Below are 26,590 nucleotides of genomic sequence, written 5' to 3'. Positions count from 1 at the left end.
GGGTGATTTTTTTTTTTTTTTTTTTTGGTCTCCCTTCTCTCATTTTCTTCCACAGAATGAAGAACTAAGTATCTTGTACCCAGCAGCAATTGTGACAATTGATGGTTTCAGTCTCTTTCAGTCCCTTCGTGCATGTCGCAATCAGGTAGCAAGAGGTACGTTTGAGAGGAAATGTTTATTTCTGACTCTGTTAATAGTACTTTACATTACATGAAATTTACTTACGTTTGTTAAATATCAAATCAAGGTGAAATTTGGATCTTCCTTGCTTGTCCGTCAATATATAGGCATCTGCTGCATACAAGGAGATTTCTTCCTCTACAGAAAATGTTCTCGGAGCACACATTGTCTAAGTAGCATTGACTGTCTTGTACATTCTCACCACAATACTGTATACTGGTTTTGGCTGGGATAGAGTTAATTTTCTTCATAGTAGCTGGTATGGTGGTGTGTTTTGGGTTTGTGATGAAAACAGTGTTGATAACACACTGATGTTTTAGTTGTTGCTGAACAGTGCTTACACAATGTCAAGGTCTTTTTTTGTTTCTCACTGTCCTGCCAGCGAGCAGGCTGGGGGTGCAGAAGAAATTGGGAGGGGACACAGCCGGGACAGCTGACCCCAACTGACCAAAGGGCTATCCCGTACCATATAATGTCGTGCCCAGTGATAAAAGCTAGGGGGGAAGAAAGCAGAAGGGGGGAATGTTCAGAGTTATGGTGTTTGACTTCCCGAGTAATTGTCATGCATGATGGAGCCCTGCTTTCCTGGAAATGGCTAAACACCTGCCTGCTTGATCGGAGGTGGTGAATGAATTCATTATTTTGCTTTGATTGCACATGGAGCTTTTGCTTTACCTGTTAAACTGTCTTTATCTCAGCCTACAAGTTTTCTCACTTTTACTCTTTCAATTCTATTCCCCATCTCACTAGGAGGGAGTGAGTGAGCCGCTGTATGGTGCTTAGGTGCCCACTGGGGTTAACCCACAGCATGCTGCTAAGGTGCTTCTTAGCATGTCAGGATGCTGATTTCACTGACTGTCAGTGAAATGCTTTTCTTCCACGTAAGGACTTTGTGGGAAGGGATAATGCTGTGATGATGCCATCGATAGTGGTCACTGCTCTTTGTGTTAATGCCTGAGAGCTTTTGATACCTTGTTTGATTGTGCAGCCTTTGATCCTGTTCCTTTAGTATAGTGCCTGTTCATACTCTAATTTGGAAACAGAGTCAGTTTCCTGGGGTGAGAGGAGAACCATGTAACAGTATTGTGTGGTAGATTGCAGAAGTATGGGGCTCTTACAATTCTGCAAGATAAAATGTTAAACAGGTGCTGTTGCTGAATTGTTCTCCCGAATTTCCTGATGGTTGTTCTCATTGAACTTCAGATTCGTTAGATTCTTGTTTCCTCTACAGCAGGCCACATCAGTAGACAATCATGAGGCTGGGTGTAGGTGGGAAGCACAATGGATCTGCCAGCATGACAGCATTAGGAACTGTTGGGACAGCAGCACCCTTAAACTAGGGCTTGAATCTTACATAGAAGGGATGAGTGGTAAAGAACTGGGAACTGCTACTGTGGTGAGACAGCTCTTCTCTGAATCATATGGGGATGGCCAATAGGAACGGATTGCTCACTCTTTCTTCCAGTTCAGGGTGAAGTGGCATGAAATGAAGCTAGGTGATAGTAAATTCAAAATAAAAAGTGGATGGGTGTTTAAGCAGTGTGAGGTTAAATTGTGGAATTCTTTGCGTGAGGTTGATGTGGATACTAAAAGCTTGCTTGGGCTCAGAGGCAAACTGACAAATTAGTGGAGAAGAAAGCTGTGGAGGTTTACTGAGTGCTTAGAGCTTACCTCTGGCTGAGAAGGTCTCTTTAGAATCTGGTTTAGAGGAAGGATCAGATATGTGTCCTTGTTCTGATATTCTTCCCTAGATAGCTGGTTTTAGCTGTGCTCAGATCATGATCTGCTGTGCTAAATGATTCCCTGGGTCTACCTAATAATGTCTATTCTTATCCTCTTAATGAAAAGGTAGTACTTCTATGGAATATAAGAGAAGGCAAAACTCTTGTAAATCAGAACTTTTAAAACTGATATTGTGTGAATCATGCAACAAATAAGAAAGGAGACAGACACTATAATGAGAAATACCCATCTACTTTCACAACCAGAACATGCTCTACTCTTTTGATGAGAGAAGATCACCATTTGCAGAGGAGCACTTAAGCTAGTTGTAATATCTGCACCCAGAGTGGTATATCTTCTTTCAGTCTTGATCATTTATGTTTGTTGTAATAGATATTTTGAAGAGTTTCAATCATCGCTTTAGTTTTACAACTGTTCTTACCTCACACTGTTACATATCCAGTGAATGTGCTGACTTTGCAAGTACTCTGACAGGGGAGTTTCCACTTAAACATGCCCAGACCACAGAAATAAATCGTAGTAACATTTTAAAATTGTACAGAATATTAAACCATAAATGACTAGTAAAACAAAACTCTCTGCAAGCACAAAATATAGTCATGATAGAATATCATGTGCAATTTTATTCAGTTAATTTTTTGAAATGTTTTAATTTCATTAAGGTATGTATTTCAAAATGCCATTTTAGCTCAGCTGGTGTTTAGATGTATGTTAATTTAAAACTAGGTTATTTTGTGACTTCAGACTGCATCAAATTTTTTTTCCCTCTGTTACGCTGTTACTCTGCCTTCTACTCAGTAGGAATTGTTTTTGTGTTTTATCAACTTTTGTCAGCTGCAGCATCTGGCAATGAGAATGTTCAGCCTCCACCATTAGCTTATAAGAAATGGGGTTTGCAAGATGTGGATACGATTGTTGACCATGCTAGTATTGGTAAGCATTTCTGTTTAATTTCAAATATTTGGCTTAAATGAAACTGGATGCTTTCGTGCTGTTAAATTTGGGGTGAGAGTACTTAGTGATACTGGCTGGCTAGAAATAAATAGTGGCAGAAGGCTGTTGTCATGAATGATCTCATTAACCATCGTCAAAAATGTATTTTACTTCTAGTCTGATTGAGCCTCCCCTCTCCACTTGAGGGGAGAAAGGATGTTACAGCTGTAGCTGTCTTGTCCTCTCTTGTTTGTTAAGAAACAGCCAAGAGAGACTAGATCAGATGCAGTTATTCCCGTTTCTGCCAGGTTAAAGAACTCTCTGGCAGGCAGGTTAAGACTGGTATGGGTCTTTCCTGAGTCTAGCACATAAAGAAACTAAAATTTGAGATTGCTCCTTTCCAAAAAAGACAAACTGACTTCTAGACTCTCAGACTTTTACTCCTTAGGAATTTGCAGAAGCCTAGGTTCTTGTCAGACAGGCAGATCTGAGGGACAGTAAGCTTCATTTCTTTTCCGCCCTTTTCACAAAAGTAGGTAAGAGGTCAGAAGGGGGCTAACAAGGCAGGTGAAGTGAATCTGGTAGATGTGTTTTTCCTGCTGAACTCTGAAGGTTTTTTTTTTCTTCTAAACAAACCAACTATGCTTTATAATTAACCTAAGTACATGAGGCTATTTCTGCTGTGTTCTTTGGAATTGCTGTGGTTAAAGCTGCTCTCCTCCCTTCCCTCTGAATGTTGACTGGTCAGTCAAGAAGGCAGGAATATAGTTAGACCTTTAGAGCAATTGCATACCTTTGTTCTGAAAGTATAAAACATTCACTTTAATGTTTTTGTTAGGCATCATGACACTGTCTCCTTTTGATCAAATGAAGACTGCCTCCAATATAGGTGGATATAACGCAGCTATAAAAAACAGCCCACCTGCTATGTCTCAGTATGTTACAGTTGGATCCAATCCTTTCACTGGTTTCTTTTTTGCCCTGGAGGTATGTACTACAAAGCTGACTTGCTGAAACTTTGAATAATTAATCCTTCTCTTTTCTGTGTGGGTATTTCTGAAGTATTCCTATGTTCGTTCTATGCTGACATTTCCCCCTCTTCTTGATCTTCTAAAACTGGAATGATTTGGAGTAGATGTGATAGTAATGTCTACCACAGGTTCCTGCTAGTAAGAAACTTTATTTTTTATCTTAAAATGAATGTGATAGTCAAGTGTTTTTTTTACTTTTTCAGTTGTTAATTTATTGCCAGTTAAGTAACGTAAGGTTTTTTTAAAAAATTAGGTTGCGATTGTGTAAACATGCATCTTGTGGATTTTTGGAGGCCTTTGGCCTTTGATCATGTACACATACGGCCTGAGTATACTGTGGTGATTTCAGATAGTAGAACTACTACTTGTAGAAGAAAACTGCAAATTATGCTTAATGATACCTGTAGTACACTTACATCTTCTGTTGTATTGGAGAAGGATAGTAATGTAGCTGTGTGTCTTGTACATTCAGACCCTACGTGTGTGCTGTCCTTATCAGGATCAAAAGCTGATTGAAAATGCTAGAATCGAAATTTTGATTTTGTACTTGCTTTTCCAATATGTTTATGAAAAAACTGCTTACGTTGATATTTGCAAGGATGCCAAAGCCATACACCAGCTAACTCTCCATGATAAATCATACACAGGGTTTTTTTAACTTCTGTTGCAGACAAACATACTGAGCTACCAGTGACTTGCAGGAGGATTTTGAAATGGTAAAGAGATGTCAGAATGGCTTTTCTGGGGGCAATGAATTAAAATTTTGCAGAGTCTTAAAGCTATGCTTTCTGAGCTGAAAGTCCATAGGAGGCCTGAAAAACTATTCTGCAGTTGAGTTCAGTGTAAGAACTATTTCTTGGCTTTCTAAACACTTTGTTCCTTCATTTCAGGGTGGCTCACAGCTGACTATTTCTTGACTTTCTAAACACTTTATTCCTTTCTTTCAGGGTAGCTCACAGCCACTGTTGTCTCATGTTGCCTTAGCAGTTGCAAGTAAACTGACTTCAGCATTATTTAATGCTGCCAGGTAATAACATAAAAAAATACATTAAATTATTTTCGTTTTAGTAGCTACATAATAGTTTGAGGATTTTTAGGACCATTAGTATGATTCTCCTAATGTGTTTTTCTATTGCAAGTGGCTGGCTTGGTTGGAAGAGTAAACATGAAGAAGAACCTCCCCAAAAACAGAAACCAAAAGTTGAACCTGCAACCCCATTGGCAGTGAGGTAAGTTTTACATACAGTCTCAATTGCTTTAAATCCCCTGTGTTTTTAGTTGTTTGAATTATTTTGAAAGGTGCATAATCGATGAACGCGTTTGTTTTTCTTGACTTGAAACAGCGATTGTAGTTTGCAGGTCATTTGTTTTAAGCTTTGTTTCATTTCAGTTTATCATTCTGGACAAATTACTCATCTCTTTCACTTCCAGTGTGTGGGTTCATTGTTACTGTAAAAGAACAGTGTGCACAGTTTAATGACAGTTACAAGTACACGAATATCAGTCCTGAAGTTCATCACTGAAGAGCTTCTTCTAAAGAAGCCACATGAAGCGCTTGCTGCTTAAGATAGTTTAAAGCCCCTCACAAAATTTAGGAGGGATCCTGTTTCCCTGTTGATTGTGGAGAGAGGAGGATGGGAACAACAGGTTGTAGCCTAATGTTTTCAAGAAAGCTGATGATAAAAGACTAAACTAATTCCTGATTGTTTTTCCTGATACTTTTTAAAAGTATTCTCAAGACTCGTCGGCAATAAGAGAGTTACAAAGTAACCCACTCCTCTGAGATCCTTGCCTGACGATGCATGACAAGGCAATCGCTTATCCTAGTTTCTGAACTTTGGTTTTCAGTAGGACTTTAACAGACTTACGAGACCTTCCAGTAGACAGCACAAAAACTTTTTTCTTTTTCATGCTATGCTCTTAATTTTACCCATACCTTTATGTTACTTTAAAAAACCAAACAAACTTAGTCCTTATAAGATACTCTGTTTACTATTTCTGAAGAAAAATTGGTATCTAGTGTTTTTTGCTTGACTTTTTTTTTTTAGGTTTGGACTTCCAGATTCCCGTCGCCATGGTGAAAGAATATGTCTTTCTCCATGTAACACTTTGGCAGCAGTAACAGATGATTTTGGAAGGGTTATTTTACTGGATGTTACAAGAGGACTTGCGGTTCGCATGTGGAAAGGTATGATAGTGTATATTAGTATAGCAAATAATATTCTTCAAAATACTGTGGCTTCTTATGTTCAGATTTAGAATTTGAAGTGTTTTTCCATTATTAAGAAAGACTTTAGTATATTGTGTTATTTCAAACAAAATATTGAAGGCAGATGTAATATAAAGTCCATAAGGGTATTGTTGTACCAATCCTTGAAATGCTGATATGGCCTATAGTAAAAATCCGGTCTGTTTGGTTTGTATTTTATAGATTTTCAAAGATTCTTTCTCTTGATAAGCTCTAGTATCTTCTTTAATTCTGCTGAGAAAAGAAACAGAAGCTTGAAAAATCAGCAAGGAGATACACCGTTTGTTAGAGTCTCATTTCATCATGGTGACTGTGCAAGAAGGGAGTGTTCAGTCTCTTCCACACTGAGGACTTTATGGGGAAAAAAAAAAGCAGATGTTAGGGATAACTACAATTTCAGAGCTTAATGTTACAACAACTTTTATATTTTTTTCCTATAGAATTAAAATTTTGCAGCTTTTTAGGAGATGGAAGATAAGTTTTAAAAACAGATAGAAAATATCTAGCTCTTATCTCTCGCTCCCACACTACCAATTCAAAAGATTAGTGGTCATGAATATAGTAGCTACTTCAGCGACACACTAACAGTGTAACAGCTAGAGCAATCATGTTTCCCCTGTGTGTTCTCCTTCTCTCATATTCTGAAGCATATTAGCTATAACATGTGCTTTCTGATATCTTGGACCTTTTTTCTTCATTACTGAGAGCTTCATATTATCGAGGAAGTACTGTTAGAGTCCTAAGCTTTATTTGATAGTCAGACACATATTTACGATTTGCCAGCCTTTCCCCAGTGAGGCTGTTGAGATGTGAAATAGCGTTGGTTTTTTGTTTGGGTTTTTTGTTTAAGCAAAGCTGTCTGCTGAATTAAATCTTTTGGATCGTACCTTTTCTCATTAATTGAGTTGTGAATACTTTTCAACCTTCTTGGTATAACATATCTTTTTATAAACTTGTTTTATACGTTAGTATTTCACTTGTGGTTTGGAGTCTTCATTTGTACTTGCTAAACCATTACATAGTTTAGTGATGTCATCAGAGCATTTCTGCCTTTTGTTTAGGAAGATTTTGAGGGAAAGTATTTGCGTTACGCAGTGAGAGAGAGAGGGAAGATGAGTATTTTTATTGGGTTTACTAAAAATTGCATTTTAATGATGAAAACATATGAATAAAAAAACCCTTACATATCCTATTTAATAGGTTATGCAAATTTCCTTCCTTAAATCTTTTTGTTGTTGTTTTGAAATGTGAGAAATCTGGACACTTACTACGGATTTTTCTTCTCCAAGAAGCTTTTTCATAGGTGTAATGTCCAGAGTACAGACCTGATGAGTTTTGAGGGTTTTGTGGCTTCTCCCAGAAGAACTTGTTCCTCCCCAGAGCTTTGCAGGAGGCTGCATTTGGCTCTGAGGAGTCTTCCAGTGTGCCCTGCTCTGAGTCAATGGACCACAGTTCTTGACAGGAGTCTGGCTACTGGCCAGAGTTGCACAGTTTGAAACAAATTTTAAGACAGCTTGCTGCTGGAATAGTACTTTAAGTGGGTGGTGATGTGTACTAATCATGTATTAATTTCTGTACGCTAATGCACTTCTGTCTTCTTTTACAAAGGATACCGTGATGCAGAAGTTGGTTGGATACAGACTGTAGAGGACCTTCATGAGAGGGAAACGGAGAAGATGGATTTTTCTCCTTTTGGAAATGCACAAGGTCCAAGCAGAGTGGCTCAGTTCCTTGTGATCTATGCTCCGAGGAGAGGCATTCTGGAAGTATGGAGCACGCAGCAAGGGCCTCGGGTTGGAGCCTTCAATGTGGGGAAATATTGTAGGTAAGAAACAGTTAGCAGGTAGGCATATTGGCTGTGCTGCTGCAATAAAGTGATACGTGGATACACCGGTGGTAAAAGTAGAAAGTGCTGGCAGGTGCTTTTTGCCTTGCCCACGGTGTTTCTGCTGAATGCAGGCTTTTGTTGTTGTTTTACAGAAGGGGATTTTGTCATGTTTCGTCACTCTACAGTCTTCCTGGTAAACACATTTAGCAGTTGTTAAACCTTAGCTTTATAAAATTTGTCGTCTCTTTATTCAGTGCGTGGAAAGAGAAGGTTGCTAATTTTGTCCTTCACTGTAAAGGCCGTGGGTTTTTTTTTGTTTCAGATTGTTGTATCCTGGTTATAAAATAATGGGTCTAAACAATGTGACCAGTCAGGGATGGCAGCCCCAGACTTACCAGATATGCCTTGTTGATCCAGTCTCTGGAAATGTAAAAACTGTCCATGTACCTTTCCATTTAGCATTGAGGTAAGGACTTTCTGTGCTCTGTATAACCAGATGAATTTCATTATTGTTTTTGGAAACAATGTTTTATTTAGACGGAGCAATTCTGGTGTTCCTTCTCAAGCTGAATAGTACTCTGGTAACAGCCTTATTGGTTTGTATGCATTAACTTGATTTTTATTAATGTGATGTTACCTTAAAGTAGCATAATTAATTTTTTTTTTCTGAATCATTCACTTTAGTTCTCTTCACTCATACAATTAAAATTATTTCCTTTTAGTGATAAAAAGAGTGAGCGAGCAAAGGATATGCATCTAGTGAAGAAGTTAAATGCTTTACTCAAAGCTAAAACCTCAGATCCAGGTAGGTTCTCTTGTATAATTTCTTAAGATTGCATGATATCAAATGGTACTTGTCTTTTTTTGTCCTGTAAGTGTACAAACAAGGTATGATTGCGGTGCATTCTGACAGCTGTATGTGCTATGATCTTTAAGTAGCTTGTATTTTTTTTATAAGATACCAGATTAAATTTCTCTCATACAAGGATCCAGTATAAGCCTTGTCTGCCATGTAAATCTTAACTAAATTCTACTTTGAGTGCTTGCATAAAACATGGTCTATTTGCAACCCATTACGCTATGTAATGGAATTCAGCATTTGACTCTAGATACCCTTCTTCCTGTAAGTAATATATATTTCTTACGAAAGACAGATTTGGAGTAAGAGATGCCACTGAGCTGTTACTTTGTTTCATTTTCCCCAAGCTTATTTTGGCAACTTTTGTAATAGTGTCTTCCTCTCTATAGCATGAACCCATGTGCGTCTTAACTGTGGCGCGGGTTGACTTGCTTTTCAGAATGCGTTTGAGAAATATGAATTGAAGTCATGATTGTCTTTGTTTGCAGATTTGATTGAAGCTGAAGCAAAGGAGTTAATACTTGATATCAAATACCCTGCTACAAAGAAACAGGTGAATATTTAGAGGCCAGTATACTTTAATATTAGAAAAAAAATATTGTGTTATGAGATTAGTGCTAAATCTTTTTAAATCTTTCAAAATATGTTATTTTTTCCTAGAGTTACTTGAAGCAAACAATTGAGCTATTCTGTGTGTGTGTGTGTTGTTTTTTGTTGTGTGGGTTGGTTTTTGTTTGTTTTGGTTTTTTTACAACATATTGACTGGAATTAATTTTGACTTGACTTCCCCAAGGCATCTTCCATGATAAGTCAATAAAAACAGAGCAGACCTTTCTGTAGGATCAAATTATGCCACAGGTATATGTGAAGACAAAATACAGATGAAAAATCATTGTCAAAGTTGTGCTTTGTTGGCTTACCTTATATATTTTTACAGTAAAATTAAGTAAATGTTTAATTCTGTTGAACGTCTGCTTAACAGGCTCTGGAAAGTATATTGACAAGTGAACGTGTGCCACTTTCATCTCTCACAAACATCACTCAGACATTAATGGATAATTTAAAAAAACAGGGTAGGTGGATATTTATTTTGCAAATATGGAGAGGCATTTGCACTTTGTCTGCAGTGCTGTTAAGACTGTTGTAGAACTATTCTGTTCCACAGGGAGACCAGACCTGGTCTGCTTAGTTTTGCTGCTAGATATCACAGAATGTTGCTTCTACATATTTCTTTTTTTTTTTTTTTAATGCAGACTGCAAATAGCTTTCTAGTAAGTATGCTTTGCTATGCTTGCTATGTGCCTAGTAACTTGTGATTATATTCAAAAAGAAAAAAAAAGACAACAACTGGGCTGGGTATTTGCATCTGGTAAAAGCTTCCTTCAGAAAGAAGCTTTCACAGACTTTTGCCTGTAGAAGTTTTAGTTTGTTCTCTCTCTTCAAGGAAGGCAGTAAGGATATGGCACTTCGGATCTGTGAATTTTAATGTACTGGAAGCACAAAATCCTTATCACTGAGAATCTGAGCCTTGGCCAGATGCCTACTATCTTTTCTTGGAAAACTTTGCTGAAGTTATATTTCATGTGTTTTGCTAGAGATTTCAGAGCCAATGTCAGGAAATTTCATTACCCATTCAAAATTTTGATGCTGAAAGTCTGCAAGATTGTTTCTTTGAAATGATACACTTGGATCTTTCTAAACTGGGAGAACCTTCTTTGTGCTTGAGGTGACCCAATTTTGGAGACCCAGCTGGGCATTGAGGAATAGAGTGGAGAAGCATGTGCCTGCCATTTCCTTTGCATGTGTTGGGACTTCTCAGCAATAGAAGTCTGCTTTTTTTTTTATCTCTGGATTCATTTCAGCTTGTTAGAAGATGAGACTTTAGCAATAAGAGTCAGGAAATCCCTACCACTGTTGTGTGGAAGTTCTGAATAAACCATTTGTTAATTAGAAAGGCTATGTCCCTTGTCCTACGTCAGTGAGAACGTGACAAGTTTTCGTAGTTTCAAAGCCTTGAGAGGAAATCTATCTTTCACTTTATCAGCGGGGCTTTTTTTTTTTTTACCATTTTCTTGAAGTAGAGGAGATTGAGAGCTTCACACATGCAGTTCCCTACGTAATTTTGTTCTGGCATTCTAAATCACCAGCATTAACCATTTCTATTAGAACTCCTAAAAAAAAAAAAAAAGAAAAATGGAGGCGTGCCCTCTTACACTGAAGAGAGATTGACAGAACTGTATACTTACTGAGGTCTGTTTGTTTGAGTGTGTATTTTTCATCATTAATCTCTTATTGTCATACATAACATTATTTCCTCACAGTCACAATAAAGAACAAACTTGGCTGATGTTCCAGCCTTCTAATTTCAGAAGAGTAGTGGCATATCCTTCCACTTGTGCTTAGTAGGTAAAATATAATGTGAAGCAGGTGCTGGGCTCTGTGAATGCTGTGGTTGCAAATAAAAGGTCAAGTGACTGTGCAGCAAGCTCTGTGCCTTTCTCTTTTTTTTTTTTTTTAGGATTTTTAATAGCAATGTGTCAAAAGTGTTTAAGGGTTTGTAGGGAGAAAATCATGTTTAGAAGCTGTCTGTGCTTTTCTCTTTTTTTTTTTTGGTAGGATTTTTAATAGCAATGTGTCAAAAGTGTTTAAGGGTTTGTAGGGAGAAAATCATGTTTAGAAGCTGTTTCAGGTGAAGATGATATATTCAGAGATCTTTTCTATAGAAAGATCCTTTTAGGATCTCTGTAAAATGCCTTTCTTTTAAAACAAATAAGTTGGAATAGAGTTTTTTTCAACATTTTGTTGGTGTTAGCTTCCTATATTCTGATTGCTTTAATTGTTACTGAGATTTGAATGTCAATAGATACATGAAATTTCTGAGACTAAGATTGTAGAAATACGAAAGGCGGTGTCTTGCAGAGATGAAATTGAATTCGTATTGGTAGATATCAAGCTCTATTCTGATGCAAGGAATATGCTTAAAATATTGGCATAATGAATAAAAGATTATAGTTTGGTATTTAATTCTTGATAAAGGAAAATATGTTTGAGACTTAGTGTATTGCAATTTTCGGCAGTCTCTGGTTTGGCCTTAAACCAGGAAAAGACAATAGATTTGTCTTTGTTCAGTTCCACATTGTCAACCTCCTTCCATTTAAAAACGAGCCTGATATCTTTCTCTAATACCTCTCATAAAAATAGTTTTGTTTTATACTGCCATGAATTAAATACAATTATTGCAAGCAGCAGTGCATCAAAAAATTACACTGAGACACATAAGTCCTCCAGTTCTAATAAAGGAGGAGTTTAATGCAGCTGCGAAGTATGTTTCACTATTCCAGACGATATATCGAGTTCAAATGCAGTTTTATTTCTCCTCAGAGCTTGAGTGTGTGGATGAAGGACTACTGCAGTTCTGCGCAAACAAGTTAAAGCTGTTACATCTTTATGAACTAGTTAGCAAACTAAATTCCCAAAGCATACAGAAAGACATTCCACCCTCAGATAATGTGAGTAAATTCAAAATTCACTTGTCTTATAGAATTGAGTGATGACTTGAGCATAAATATGTTTTTCAAGGCCTCGGATAAAATAAGTAGGTAAGCAAGTTACCCGTTCTTGTGGCGTGGAACTTTTAATGAAGTAATTGTTTTATAATGCCTTTTTTTTTCCCCTTGTACAAATGCCTAGTAATTAATCTACCTAATATTCTTTAGCAGTCACATAAGGTTAAGACAGAAGTGAAAATAGAACCAGAATCTCCTGATTTCAGTCCTTTATCCAAAGTACATAAAATATTCTTAACTTTGTTTAGTTTTTGAGGGGTATTTTGGGACCAGTAGAAATTACAAATTCTGATATTTGCTTGTGTAGCATCGTAATTTGGCTTGCTTTTGATGTCATTTATAAAAATGCTTATACATTTATAAAAGCTATACAGAGTGGTGTTATATGGGCTTGTTTACTTGATGGGTGATTGTTACACTATGAGCAGGATCTAAATATGGGAAATGTATCTGTTGAAGTCCTTAAAAATGAAGCTAGACAAGATCTTCATTTGAGCTATATGAATAAGTGATTTTGAGATTATTCAATCATTTTGGCCCTTTTTAAAGACATTTTTAATGTTCAAAACAAAATATTTTGACTCTTCTGACTTTTGTTTTAGGTTTTACTGTGTTTTGAAAAGCATCCGTTTGCATTAGTCTTGTGATGTGCGAATTTTTTTTTTTGGCTTTTGTTTTTAAGGACTTGGCTAAACTGCTTCGGCTGGAAGAAAAAGATTTTCACAGGCTCCAAACTTTGCTGGAGAACTACAAGAAGGAAAATACCCAAACTACTGTTCAGTTTGCTGATGAGAAGTATGACGTATTGTCTGTGAAAATGTTCTTAGAGTATTTGGAGTATGAAAAGGATGTGATTAATGTGAAAAATATGGAAGATGGAGAATATGTGGCTTTAGGTAAGAGGTACTGAACTGTTTGTCAAATTATTTAAAGACTGATTATAATCTAAGATGGTATAAATATTTTAGCCTTAATCAGGGGGCCTTAACAAGCTGGCTTGCCTTGAAGTAGTATGTGACAGTGCTAGTTCCAGACTCTTACCTTTAGCCATAGGATGTGTCTTTCTACCTAGATGGATATTAATACAAGTTAACCACATCTGTGGATAAAAAAGCCATGTTATCACTGTTCATTTGTTTATTAACGCCACTAAGTTGGACAGTGGTAACTAGGTACTTTACAGAGCAGCTGCATCCTGCTGTTTCTTCCGTGGTCACAGCACTTCAAGAGTTCAGTTAATGACAGGACTGACTTTAGCCTCAGAGATGGGGAGCTGACCACAGGCAGCACAGGACCATTAGGTGAGGGAATAAAGACCCCTCATTTGTGGAGTTGAGGAGACTTTGGACAATGTTGATCTGAAATATTACGGATGGAGAGTGTGTCTGAGGTGTCTGTTGGGGTGTGGGAAGGGGTTACTGTCTGTAGTCTGCTTTAGTCTTCAAATCTGTTCCGGACTGTCCTTGAGGGGCTCTTGGGAAATAACTAGTGGAAGCAGCTTGAGTTAAATCTGTCTCAAAGGCACTGTCTTTCCAGATGATTTCTTTTCTGGGGAAATTTTGGTGCTAACACAGAATTCTGTGCACAGGTGTTGTATGGTGTTCACTTTGTAGCCTCCTGCTTCTTTTGGCTTTAATGGTCAGACTTTGAGAGGAATTGGGATTGAAAAGTTGGGCAGAAGAGCTTGGCTTTCATCTGTATGAAGATCAAAGGCTGTTTCTAAGTAATCTTAGAATTTGCATTTTCTCTACTATAACACTATACTTGGTTTTAAGAACTGGGGTAGAAGTACTCTTCTCCCCACCCCCTTGGACAGGGATCACCAGTAACTTATTAGGGTGTTCAGCGGTCAACAAATATAATTGAAACATGAATGTCATGCTGACCAGTTTAGATGTTTTCTTGAAGATCTTGTTTTTCCAATTTTCCTCTGCCTTAAAGGGACATTCACACTTTTTGTAGTGCTGGTAAGGTATGAATTAGGTAATTGTTTGGTTTTTTAATTGCTTGAAGTACCACTAGTTTGCTATATAAGATACAGCATGCTGCCACGCAGCAGTTATGGGTTACTCCATGGACAAACTTGTCTGACACTTCAAGTCATTCTTTGAATTGAACAAAATGTGTAATCCAAGCAGTACGATAACCTTTGTTTTGTTATGAATCCATTTTCCATATGACTCCTGTAGTGGCAGGAACACTTATGTCCTTTGTAATGAACCTTCTTCTCCGCTAAGGGTAAACCGTCAGGGTATCCTGGATGTAACTTAGTCCTTTGTATTGCACTCAGTAGGACCTGATCAATAGATGATCTTTCCTGTAAGTGTAAGAGGAGAGGCTGTGGCTTTAGATATTGTTCATAATGTCAACTAATTTTTGCTTCAGGCAGCTTTTTCTTCTGGAAGTGTTTGTGTGGGGGGAGTTCCGCAGAGGAAATGTGTCATGCATTGGAATCAGCAGGGTTTAGCCCTCAAATCTTATTGGTAAGATATTTATTACATACTTTAAAACTTTGATTTAGTATTTTGAAAACAAAATATTGAAAGGAAAAATTCTGAATGTTGACCTTTGGATTAATGCTGTATTCAGGCTGTGTTCGACACCCCCACATTCAGTTCTTTAGGTGCTGATATTTATATTCCCCACTTAAGAGATGTCAAAGAAACAAAAAAAAGAAAATCTTCTAGTAGAAAATGTGGGTATTCTAGTGAGAATGTCTAGAGTATGCATTTAGGACTACAAGAAGATTTGCTGAAGATTTCTTCTACAAAGAAGCAAAAACTATGAGAGTACTTAATTTCAGGTACTGATGCATTTGTTATAATTCCTTTTTGCAAGCAAGCAAGGAATTTTAAAAAGAATTAAAAGTAAATTTTTCAGAATAGCTAGTAGTGTTCAATCAATCATCTTTATCTTTCATCTGCATGTAATTTTAGTCTTTTGCTACTTTTCTTCCATCCACTACATAATGATGGAAATACCTATTTCAGTATTACATGTCTGTGTGAAGATTTTCAGCTGTAATATTAATAACTACTAATGTTTACCAAGTTGTGATTGCTAACATACTGGTATTAGCTGGCTGTGCCTTCAAAAGAGGGTGTTTTCTAAGACATCTTTCTAAATGAAAGATACAGATTGTATTGTTTCATTTCAAAGTCTGTCATAGGGTGCCTTATGCAATATATTTTTAACTTTCTGTGTTAATATAATAAGGGTTCATGGATATAACATTTCTGCTCCATGACACAAAATTTGTTTGAGAAAGCGTTTGCATTAGGTATCTAGCAATATTAGAGTTTCATTCTATTGCTTTTATTCCATATTCTCTTCTTTTACAGTCACTCCTTCTCAGTTTATGGCTTTCCAAGGAAAAAGATATTCTAGACAAACCAGATTCTGTCAGTTGCCTTCACACTATGCTGTCACTTCTGAGCAAAATGAAAGGTGAAATGTGCATTTGGAACACTTAAACACATCTGATATTAATTATTATTAGAAATTTGCTACTCTGACTCACCTATATTATCACTTAGAGTTACACACACACACCCCTCCCTCCCCGTCACAAATTGGTAACAGAGCTAAATGCTGCATGTTGATGAACTAACTAAAAATACCATCAAAATCTGAAGGGTGTCACAATTAAAGGCCTTCTTCATGCCGTGCAGTCTCACCCTCCACTAAGTTGACACAGCTCCTGTTTGGCACCAGAAAGTGGCTGTCCAGCTCCCCTTCCTCCCTTTTTTTGGGTGTATAGTTCTGCCCCTCTCCCTTGTGCTAACTGGCTCTCAGAAGTCTGAGTTGCTTTAACTCATTGAGACACTGTTACTCTAGCAGCATTTGTATATTGAACATCTCTGTAACTTGAGGGGTACTCTATAAAGTCAACTTGCCGTTGTTTGGGGTAAGTTGTGTAATGAATAAATACTGATTCTCCTACCTCACACAGAGCTGCTATGGATGTGTCTGTGCCAGGTTCCCTTATGTCTGGTTCACCATAGGGCACCATTACCAGCTTGAAACTGGAAGCATGAATGAGCTACTGCTGCTGTCTGAATAAATTAATTGTGCTGAACGCGAGGTAGCCTGAAGAGAGCCAGCTTGAGTGCATTGAATACATGTGGCATCTTGAAATAGCAAAAGAAGCTGTCTGCATTGTGAAGTGTCATTTTGTAATATTCCTTAGGTCTAGTAAGCATGCAGCAGCTTTTACTACCTAGTGATTTAGATCTGGTGCCTGTTTCCTACAAATGAAACTTGGAGAACAAGTAATTCCTGTTCCGCTCTTTATTTTAAATTTGAGTTATAATCTAGAAATTGTATGCTACATATCTAGAAAAAGATAATGTAGAGTAATTGGAAATTGCTCCTCATGTAAGCTGTATTAATAAGTGATGGTTTCGGGGCTGGTTGCTGCTTTACTAGCGCTAACACCCAGGGACCCAAGTTGAGTTTCCTTCTCTCCCTTTCGTGACAGTTGCTATAGATGAGTCATGGGACACTCAGTCAGTTTCCCCCTGGTGGCAGCAAATGCGTACAGCTTGTGTTCAGTCTGAAAATAATGCAGCTGCCTTGTTATCGGCTCACGTTGGACATTCTGTAACTGCACAGATAATTGACAGTGTGACAGAGAAAAAGGTAAGTCATCTCGGACCTCCCCCTTTTATTTTATTTCTGTATCAGTTCCATGCAAATTGCTGTCTTTGTAATGAAATAACATCCTTGGCATTAATTTGTCGTCATTCTGACATGGGCACAAGCATGCCATCCTGGAAGCCTGAAAACTTGTATTTGAATTTGAGGAATATTATGCTGAGGTGAATGAATGATATATCAGAATTGTTTGCTGAACGTATTTAAATTGTGATGGGAACTGTACAGTGAGTTTTTCTCTTAATAGCAGATGATGTTGACAAACTTAAAGCCTATGCAGTTTCCACATAAATTTGAGAGGTTCACTGAACTTTGAATGGTAAACCTGTTTTAATGCAGTTTTGATTTTTTTTTAATATATTGGTGAATTTGTTTTAGCCCTTATGTTACTGTGTTTTACTTCTTAAGGTGATGGGTGGTTGTTTTTTTGGCAATAAGTATCTTTTCACAAAGTTGCGATTAACACTGTGAAACTCCACACAGCATTGCCACTCAAAATGGAAGAAGTTATTACATGCCTAAATAGCACTAGGTATATTTGTATTTTACAACTTGCCTTAACAGATTAGATGGGGCTTAAGTGATGTTCAGTCTTGTAAATAGACTGCCTTATAAATTATAACTCGATTACTGGGAAGTGTTTTAGTATTTTTGCACATTCATTTTAACTATTGCAATTCTGTATATTAAACTTGTTAGTGTTGCCCAAATAGGAATGTTGGTAGGTTGCAACATATTACGCTTTACCCATATGCTCTCTCCTTTGTCACCTTCTGTTCTGCTCTTAAAAGAATAAAGCAACAGCTTTATTTCCCTCAGAACTTCCCTTCCATAAAGCCATTTATCTTTCCCCCCTTTTTTTTTTTCCTCCCATCCTTTGGCTTAAAGCCTAAAACTGTTAATGGCCAGGCTTCTGAGAACCCTGGAGTTTGCTGTCTTGGTGCACAAAGCTAAAAATCGGACCTGCACCCTACTGGAAAGATTCTTGGGCTTCCTGGCAGAGCGTTTGCCAATAAACATGAGAATTATTAAAATAATGCACAGAACTGTGATGTGGTGTGATCTAGTGTTTCTGGGTGCATGATACATGTTTTTTTAATGTGGTAGGAAATTGAAATGTAGGTGGATTAATCATACATGTAGGGAATGTGTATATAGTGGAGGACTTAGAATTAAACCTTTTTGAAGGGATTGTAACTCACTTTTCAACTAAAGATGAATTTTAAAATGGGACTATAAGATGACCTTTCAGGTCCTTTTATTTCCTTATGGTTTTTGTTTAGGAATCTGTGTATCTTGTGAGCAGTGTGGGATATTAATTGATGTTTGCATGATAGTTAATGTACATATCTTGAGCTAAATTATTATTTAAAATGCAGTAGCTTTTAGGATATAGCTTTTCATTTTAATACTGTGCATTTTTTTTTAAACAAAACTGTGCTACTTTAAGTGAACAGACCTAAAACAGTTCATATGTTCTGTTAGTTTTCCCAAATAATTGTAGGTTCAGACACGGAATCCTGGGAAGCACTTTCCCTTGATACTGAATATTGGAAACTTTTGCTGAAACAGCTAGAGGATTGTCTGATACTTCAAACACTACTGCATAGCAAAGTGAGCAAAAGGACAAAAAGAGTTTCATCACTCCAGACTGAGCCTTTGGGCAGGCTTTCTGTAAAGAAATTGCTTGAAGCTGGAAAAGGTACATTTTTTTTTTTCCCCTCTTGGAAAGATGGTCGATTGTCTTTCTAATAGACTTCTGAGCCATCCTTACCTTAACTTATGATATACATTGCATTGGAAATTGTTCTGCTGGTTACTTTTCTTAATTTAAAAAACAATGCAAACCATGTAGAAGAGCATTTTAAAATTTTAAGATTATTACTGTGAAGACTGCATTGTAAACCTCTAATCAGTTGATTAGGAAGTTTTCTAATTGGCAAAGTTAACCTTATGTAATTAATGGTATTAGTTAAAACTCCTATCTCTTCTCTTGTCCTTTGATTCTGAACCATAAATCTTCTGGGATACATTGACTGTACCTCATAATTTTATTTTTTTTTAATGTCCTAGGAGGTATTGCTGACACTGTAGCAAAGTGGGTTTTTAAGCAAGGCTTCAGTCCTCTTGTACTGAATTTGGCCCAACACAAAACCAATATAGATAGTACTGAAGAATCTGTAGAAATGCATGCTAATATCTTTCTTGAGGAACCGGAAGCAGATGCAGGCTTGGAAACAATCCTAGGTAAGAAAATAACATGAATTTTTCAAATTCTGAATGTCTGCAGAGATGTTTTAGTTGCTACTGTTGTGAAGTAGGAGAAATTATAGTGGGAAGAGGTCTGTCTTGTAACTTCAGATTTTCTTTTTCTAGAGCTGCTGCAACTAGCATATCAGCAATTTCCATGTAGTCTTGAAGTGGATGTACTCCATGCACACTGCTGTTGGGAATATGTGGTGCAGTGGAATAAGGACCCAGAGGTAAAAGAACTTCATTTGTGGGGAGTAATGGTTAAGACCAATTCAAGAGAAGCAGTTTCACAAGTTTGAAATAGTTCATAAAAACTCTTGTTAAGAAAACTGACTTTGAAAGCATGCTAGTTAAAATTTTTCTGTGATAAGTGGCAAGAAGAAATTGAATTGAGAAAATGAATGCAGGTCCTGAGGCTGAATGCCACCTCACAAAGACAGGACTGTGTTTCTAAGCTATCAGAGTCTCAAAACTGGAAGTGTGGAAACTGGATTCAAATAAGCAGCATGAGGAAAGGTTTTGACTGTATTTTGTGCAAGTTCAAAACAGTTTAAGTACTGCAAAATAGTGATGAACCTTTCTTCTGTTCTAGATATGCTAAAACAGATCACAGAATACTAAATTTGTTAGACTGGAATCCATTCCCTTTAAAGAGGAAAGAGATTCCTTGAATATTCTTAGATTCCCTGGCCACTGCTGGGAATTGTCATAGAAGAAGGAAAAAAAAAAATTTCTTTTTTCCACTGCTTTATAGCTTCTGTAATATTGGAAAATGTTGTCCTAAGTTCAGATGATATTAAAATTGAAATTAGCACTCCTTATATCTGTGCAACATAACACCTTGCTATAGGACAGGTTCCTTTGAGATTGTTAAAAACTTACTCCATCATAATGAAATGGAGTAAAAATTAATCTTTTTAGCACAAATGGATTTTGTATTTGAAAAACGACTGTAGTCAGTGGAGGGAGGTACCTTTCAGCAAAGAGTATGTGAGCAGTACATATACTAAAACAAAGCCCTGGAAATAGTGCTGAAATCGCAATGTGAATCATGATTACCGAAACATACTTTTGCCACATGCATGTATGTTTGTCAGATAGTAGCAGAGGAGATTGCAATGTCAGAATAACTTACAAGGTTTTTAACTGTCATAAAACAGTAGCTTTAAAATAATTTACCTGGGCCCTTTAAGAATCAATAGTTTACATTTAAAACAAGTTTTGAATAATGTAATAACTTGTTCTTTTACTTTTTTGTTTTACATAAGGAAGCATGTTTTCTCATTAGGTCTATAGATCATCTAAGATGCATCATTAATGCTCACGTTCAGCATGGTAAGTATGAAGCTATTATTAAAAATGATCTTTGAAATTGTAAAACAACAGAATAAATGGCTTTGTCGACTAGTATAAATGTATGCAGTTCGTAGTAGTGATGGCCATTTTTGTCTGAAAAACAAAAACCCAAACAACCCTAAAACTTTCTGCTGACATTCAAGTTTTTGTTTTTCATGTGGAAACTGAATTTCCATCAGAACGGTGAAAATAAGTTGGTTAGATAAAGTGAATGTGTTTCACTAAAAACATTTAAAAATAGAATTGCTCTGAAACTGTTTTTTTTTTATTTGTATTTAAGTAGTGGCACACGCTTCTTGCAGTCAATTACTTTTCATGCATTTCATGCATTTCTTGATACTCTGTTTTAGTGAATGTGATGACAACTGTCTTTTTTTTTGTAGACTATTTATGTATGCAAATAAGGTGCACTCTGCCTAAAGCACTAGACTGAAACCTGCATGCTTACCACCAAAGTTTCTGTGTACCTACAATGTTTAACCCAGTCTGCATAACATAATAATTTTAACGAATGATTCATTGCACTTCTGACTGTATTTGATCACCAAGGTAGTCTCCTCCTGAGAAATCTGAAGTCCAAGTATAAAGCAGTGGGGATAACCCCCAATTCCTTTTTGTTTCATTCACCACCTTGTTTTAATTCCCCACCCGTTAAAGGAACTGTGGCCCACGGCTTTTCACTCCATACTTGTAAGATCCTGGAGTTTACAAGTTTGTGATTGTTCTAGGTATCGCTCTGATGATGTGGAATACATTCATAGTAAAAAGGCTTTCTTCTGCTACGTATCTAATGGACAAGGTGAGTGCAGTATTGTGACAGTATTTTTGAGGCTGACTTTTTATTATTAACTGAAAAGTGAAACTAGTATTTTTAAACCATCCTTTTTTTTGTTTTTTTTAAAATAAGTTTGGAATATTTTTGATTTAAGCGTCAAAAAACCCCTGCTTATTTGGTTTATTACGTAGCTAACTTTTGGAATCGATGAAGGAATGTATATTTTAAAATATCAAATCCACGGAACGATCAACAATAGGCAGCTTTAAGTAATAGCTGATCAGCACTGGCTGATGTGTACTGAAGACTTACGTGCAGTGTTAGCTCGTAGTTGCTAAATAAAAAGTATTTGTGAAACATTTTGAAACTATATATGTGTGTGTACATAAAATTTTAAGTTAGAAAACAATAAATAACTTAGTGTTTTCTCTGTGCCTGTTTCCTGGTAAGTTATTGCCATGAAACTTTCAGGTTCCCGCAAGCAGCAGCTTTTCCTAATGTTGTGGTCCAAGTTTTGCAAAATGCAGAACGTTCTGTGGATGTTGTCGAGCATTTTTTAACAATCGTTACCATTGTAAATCAGCTTCTGTCCTAGTATGCAGCTTGTTTGCCATGAGTTTTAGCAGTCTCTTGTCCCTGCTAAACTTCGGGTTTTTTCATACTTATAAATATGCAGTGGATCTGTTTACTGGAAGACAATTCTGTTTAGGACTGGAAGACAGTTTAGGAAGAGTACTGCCAGTAAGTGATAGATCTGTTTAAATTGCATAAGGGGAATCTGCCTTTTGGTTTGCCGGCTGTAGAGCAGCAGCTAAGTGTTTTTCAGCATAAAAGTCCAGGTGCAAAGAGAGAAGTGTTGATGGTGATTTAAAAACAACAAAAAAACCCCAAACAAAAACCAACACAAAACCCACAAGAATTTGCTGTCTTGTCGTCTTTTTTTCTTCTCCTTTGCTCCTCTCATTTTCTGCTTTTGCTTTTTGTTTAGCTCTGTAACAATTGGAGAATATAGTCTTCCTTGTTCCTTTCAGCAAATAGGCTCACTTGTATACAGTTGTAGTAGGTGTTTCTTCTGCAAAAACTCTTTTCCAGTTTTTCTGCATACCTTTATGTAAGTCCACCATCATTACTTCTGCCTCGATTAACACCCGCAGGAGAAGAGATAAAGGTTTTTATTAACTAACTGTTTTTGCACACATCTGTTACTTCAGACAAATAGCATGTAATAACAAATGTTGCTAACTTTTAATAGTTATTTATGTATGTTTGAAAGCTGGGAATTAGTCCTTAGGGTTTGTGTTACAGAAGCAGTAGCACAACTGATCTCTCACCAACTTCCAGAAAAATACAGTTTCCAAATCTGTTGGCACTTAATCAGTCCCAAAATTGACAGCTGAAAGTTGTCTTGAATTCAGACTTCGAAACAGCATGATGGATCACTTGAATTTGAGTTTAAATAATCCTGTAATTCAGGTCCCTGGAATCTCACTTCAGCTGTTATTTAGACTCTGCCATGATGTTGTAATCATTACTTTTTTTTTTTGTGCTATGGAAGGAGAACTTCCAGTGATGTGTACGCGCTTCATCATGTGCAGCATGTGATTCAACTTGTAGAAATTGGACCTCATAGTAACATTCCTAAACAGGATATGATTGAGGTGTCTCTTCTGAAGAATTCAGATAGGCAAAGCATGGAAACCGTGTAATAAGTTTCTTATTAGACCTTCTCCATCTCGATGAATATGCTGGAGCATTCATTCTTCCTTTCCTCTTCCCTTGTTCCCCAATGTTTGTTTCTAGTATCACGCTTGGTATTATAGCTCTAGTTCTGTATTGTAGAAATCACTGGGAATTTTTTAGCTGCCTTTGAGATTTGAATGAGGAGCTTGGGGCCTTATTTCTCATCCTAGGCTTCTAAGAAGGATGAACTAAATATGGGCATCAGTGGTGTTAATTTCTGAGTTGTATGATCTGTATCAAGCTTTTGTTGAAAGCAAGCTATGCAATGTGTTGCATTATGTAGCTGTAACGAGCTATTTCCTCATTTTATGTTAGGAAAATAGTAATAAGTTAAAACATGGGGTAACAGATACCTTATGATGAAAATTATTTAATTGTGCTGAAATACTTTTTTTAAAACAGGTTGGAAAAGCTCCAAAGGACAGATTATGCAGACGGGCAAGTAATACTACTTTTGTCTAAATGGGAAGAAATAAATAAAAATGCCTTAATTTTAATACTCGTTTGTGATTTCTTTTTGAAAGTTTCAGAAAAATTCAAAATGCAGCCCTAGAGAAAATGTTACGAATTTTAAGAAATGTAAATTAATCTTTATCTGACAAAGCAAATTAGAACAGTAGTATGACTTCAAATATTATAGAGGGTAGACCTGAGACTATAACATGACAAAATTACTATTATTTTTCATGTGTAATTTCATTAGTTAAAATTTTTTTGGAGGATAACTGATATGCTCAGAAAATGAAATTTACTAGATGTGATTACTTGAGGAATTCAGTCGTCTTTAGAGATACAGTATTGTAAATGGCTACATTTAGCTTTATTCCTATTTTCTGCCCTGTTATTTCTAATTCTTTGTTGTACTTCAGTGAATATTTGTTTACCTTTAAATGTAATAGGTTAGTAAACTGAGCTCAACAATGTGTTTTATGTCAGCAACTGTCTTCTCAAACATACAGAGCTAATAAAAGCCTGTTTCAATTCCAGCTGAAACAATTTAAATCATACTGTTTTTTAACAGGACGTAGGTATGGGTGACACAGCAATGACAGCTTTTCTTGGTTGCTGTTCAGATCTTCTGCAAACATTGCTAGAGGTAAACTTTTATTTTTCCCATAGAAAGTAAGGAGCTAATTGATTCAAATTTAATTTTAAAGAATATGGTTATACTAATTTCTGTACCGTTCAGTTCAGACAAATATTAATGAACTTCCAGACAATATGAAATTTTCTTTTTAATTTCACTGCAGAGAACTTGTGATTAAAGCCGTCTCTTCTGCGTAGAAGGCCAACATAGATGACATTTTGTGTGTGACTACTTTTCTGTGTTGCTCTGGCAGGCTGATGTTAGTAGCGATGAAATGCAGGCTCCTGTCTTAGACACTGAAGATGCTTGGGTGTCGGTAGAAGGACCAGTATCGATAGTAGAACTAGCCCTTGAGCAGAAACGCATTCACTACCCACTTGTTGAACACCAGTTTGTGTTATGTACTACCTTGTACGCCATCATGAGGTTTTCTCTGAAGAGTGTGAAGCCTCTTTCGCTGTTTGATAGCAAGGTATGTCTTTTGAAAGCATACATCTTCACATTGCTATCCTTCCTCTTGGTATCTATAATATATGCTAGCTTTCACTCTTTAAACAGTTCGTGCATAATTTTATGAAAAACATTTAGTCCACTGTGGTGCAGTAATGAAGTTGTCACCAGAATTCAGGCTGAGACCCAAACTTGGTGCTTTTCCTTATGAATAAAAGATTTGTAGTGACCTCAGATGCATGAAAATCAGCTCCTTAATAATTAGCTGGCCTAAAAATACTGCATGGTAAGAACACTGGATGACAGGTTTTTCTAGTTCCTTTGAGAAAACATAAATATTTAAGGTCAGAAATGTTATGTTAGTGTCACTGTTGTATCCATTATTGCTGATGATTAGTCCAGAATTCTGAGCATCTCAAAGAGAATAAACAGCTTGTCATTTAATGCATATAAACCACTAAAAAAAAAAGTCACTGCATTTAAAATGCAGTATATCTCCAATCAGCAATCAAAGCTCGACCCTGATACAAAGCAGGTACCACAAATTGAGCTTTCCTCCTCCTAGCTTTACCACACTGCAATTCTAAAAAAATTTAGAATTGTAATTCTAAATTCTACACAAAGTACTATTGTAGACTGTCATTTAATTCCTGCTGGGGAGAAAATTATGTAGTCCTGTAATACTGCACAGATTTCTTCTTAATGATTTACTGGAATTTTATAAATGCAGAGTATGACTCTCCTTTTGCCGTAGGTTCTTGTCTGTGTGCAAGCTCTGATGAAGCAGTTGGGTCTGGTTTTAGCATTTTACCGTAGATCAAATTCCATTGTTTTTATGCCTTTTTTTTTGCTTATCCGTTAGCAGAAAGCATTATACTACCTTTTGTCACTTAAGAATGCATATTACGTCTCGAGTAAAATTAGATCCTGTTCCTGTGCCTCCTTTCTTTTACATGCAACTATTATTCTCAGCCGCTGCCTTTTTGCCTTCACTCACTCAAGATTTCCATTTGTTCTGTGAGCTTTATGAGAGAATTTCCAACAGGTCTTTAGAGAATCTTGGCTGACGACTGAAAAAGTGGTTAAAAGTTTCAAAGACCATTTATTACCTTATTTCTGACAAGGCAAGTCACTATCTAGACCTACGCATTCATCACTGTCTTTTAACATAGGCATTTTTTTGTACCAGTTTCCCTACTCCCTGCGTTAGTACGGAGCAGGACTGCCAGAGCTGCTTGGCATTGAGTATGTCACTGCTGGAGTATGGTGGGCTGAAACAAGGGCTACCATGTGCCGTCGTTCAGGGTTTTACCTGAAATTTGATTAACCTGTAGTTCAAGAGACCTTAAAATTAAGCGGTGTCAACTATACCAATAGGTAATAGATAAAATGTACTTTTGTATCAGCTAGCTTGCATTTTTTCCTACATATTACGCTGGGTATGTTGGTCTAGAGCCAGGGACCAGGAAATATATCCAAACTTCAGCTCCAGCTGGTAGTATATCAACTACCTAATTTAGTAGGCAGGTAGTTTTAAGTTTGAAAGCAAATCCTTGACGTGTTATGATTGCATGAACCAAAGTTTTTGTTCTGTGGCTTTAACTTACAGTATTAATTTTTTGTCCTCAAAGAGAAACAGAAGATGCAGTACAAATTAAATGTAAAAAATAAATAGGCTTCTTAGTATTGGATCAAAATGGATTACTTGTATTCCCCTGTATCTCTGAGGCCTATCTTTGGTTCTCAATTTTAGGGCAAAAATGCATTTTTCAAAGACCTTACTTCAATTCAGCTGCTACCTAGTGGGGATATGGATCCAAATGTGTTATCCATACGACAACAGGTAGGTATAAGTTTTGTACTGAAAGTTCTTAAACTTCTAAAA

The 26,590-nt window shown here is 36.7% G+C and overlaps 1 protein-coding gene across 1 annotated transcript in view; it reads left to right on the top strand.

Annotated features, from left to right (window-relative positions):
* The window catches only part of RAB3GAP2 (RAB3 GTPase activating non-catalytic protein subunit 2), a 42,637-nt gene that overhangs the window by 12,689 nt on the left and 3,358 nt on the right, over positions 1-26,590 (top strand). The window contains exons 9-33 of the mRNA XM_009276857.2: positions 56-155; positions 2,758-2,856; positions 3,695-3,843; positions 4,835-4,914; positions 5,027-5,116; positions 5,936-6,075; positions 7,744-7,960; positions 8,286-8,429; positions 8,686-8,768; positions 9,311-9,375; positions 9,805-9,895; positions 12,204-12,331; positions 13,071-13,284; positions 14,774-14,871; positions 15,730-15,835; positions 16,869-17,029; positions 18,530-18,746; positions 19,118-19,291; positions 19,421-19,527; positions 20,566-20,632; positions 21,382-21,452; positions 23,571-23,606; positions 24,190-24,264; positions 24,509-24,727; positions 26,459-26,548. Of these exons, the coding sequence (XP_009275132.1) occupies positions 56-155; positions 2,758-2,856; positions 3,695-3,843; positions 4,835-4,914; positions 5,027-5,116; positions 5,936-6,075; positions 7,744-7,960; positions 8,286-8,429; positions 8,686-8,768; positions 9,311-9,375; positions 9,805-9,895; positions 12,204-12,331; positions 13,071-13,284; positions 14,774-14,871; positions 15,730-15,835; positions 16,869-17,029; positions 18,530-18,746; positions 19,118-19,291; positions 19,421-19,527; positions 20,566-20,632; positions 21,382-21,452; positions 23,571-23,606; positions 24,190-24,264; positions 24,509-24,727; positions 26,459-26,548 (3,021 nt within the window). The remainder of the gene's footprint in view (positions 1-55; positions 156-2,757; positions 2,857-3,694; positions 3,844-4,834; positions 4,915-5,026; positions 5,117-5,935; positions 6,076-7,743; positions 7,961-8,285; positions 8,430-8,685; positions 8,769-9,310; positions 9,376-9,804; positions 9,896-12,203; positions 12,332-13,070; positions 13,285-14,773; positions 14,872-15,729; positions 15,836-16,868; positions 17,030-18,529; positions 18,747-19,117; positions 19,292-19,420; positions 19,528-20,565; positions 20,633-21,381; positions 21,453-23,570; positions 23,607-24,189; positions 24,265-24,508; positions 24,728-26,458; positions 26,549-26,590) is intronic.

Source organism: Aptenodytes forsteri, unplaced genomic scaffold, assembly GCF_000699145.1.
Source record: "Aptenodytes forsteri isolate BGI_AS27 unplaced genomic scaffold, ASM69914v1 Scaffold465, whole genome shotgun sequence".
In the NCBI taxonomy this organism is placed as follows: Eukaryota; Metazoa; Chordata; class Aves; order Sphenisciformes; family Spheniscidae; genus Aptenodytes; species Aptenodytes forsteri.
This window is presented reverse-complemented; position numbering and strand designations above follow the sequence as displayed.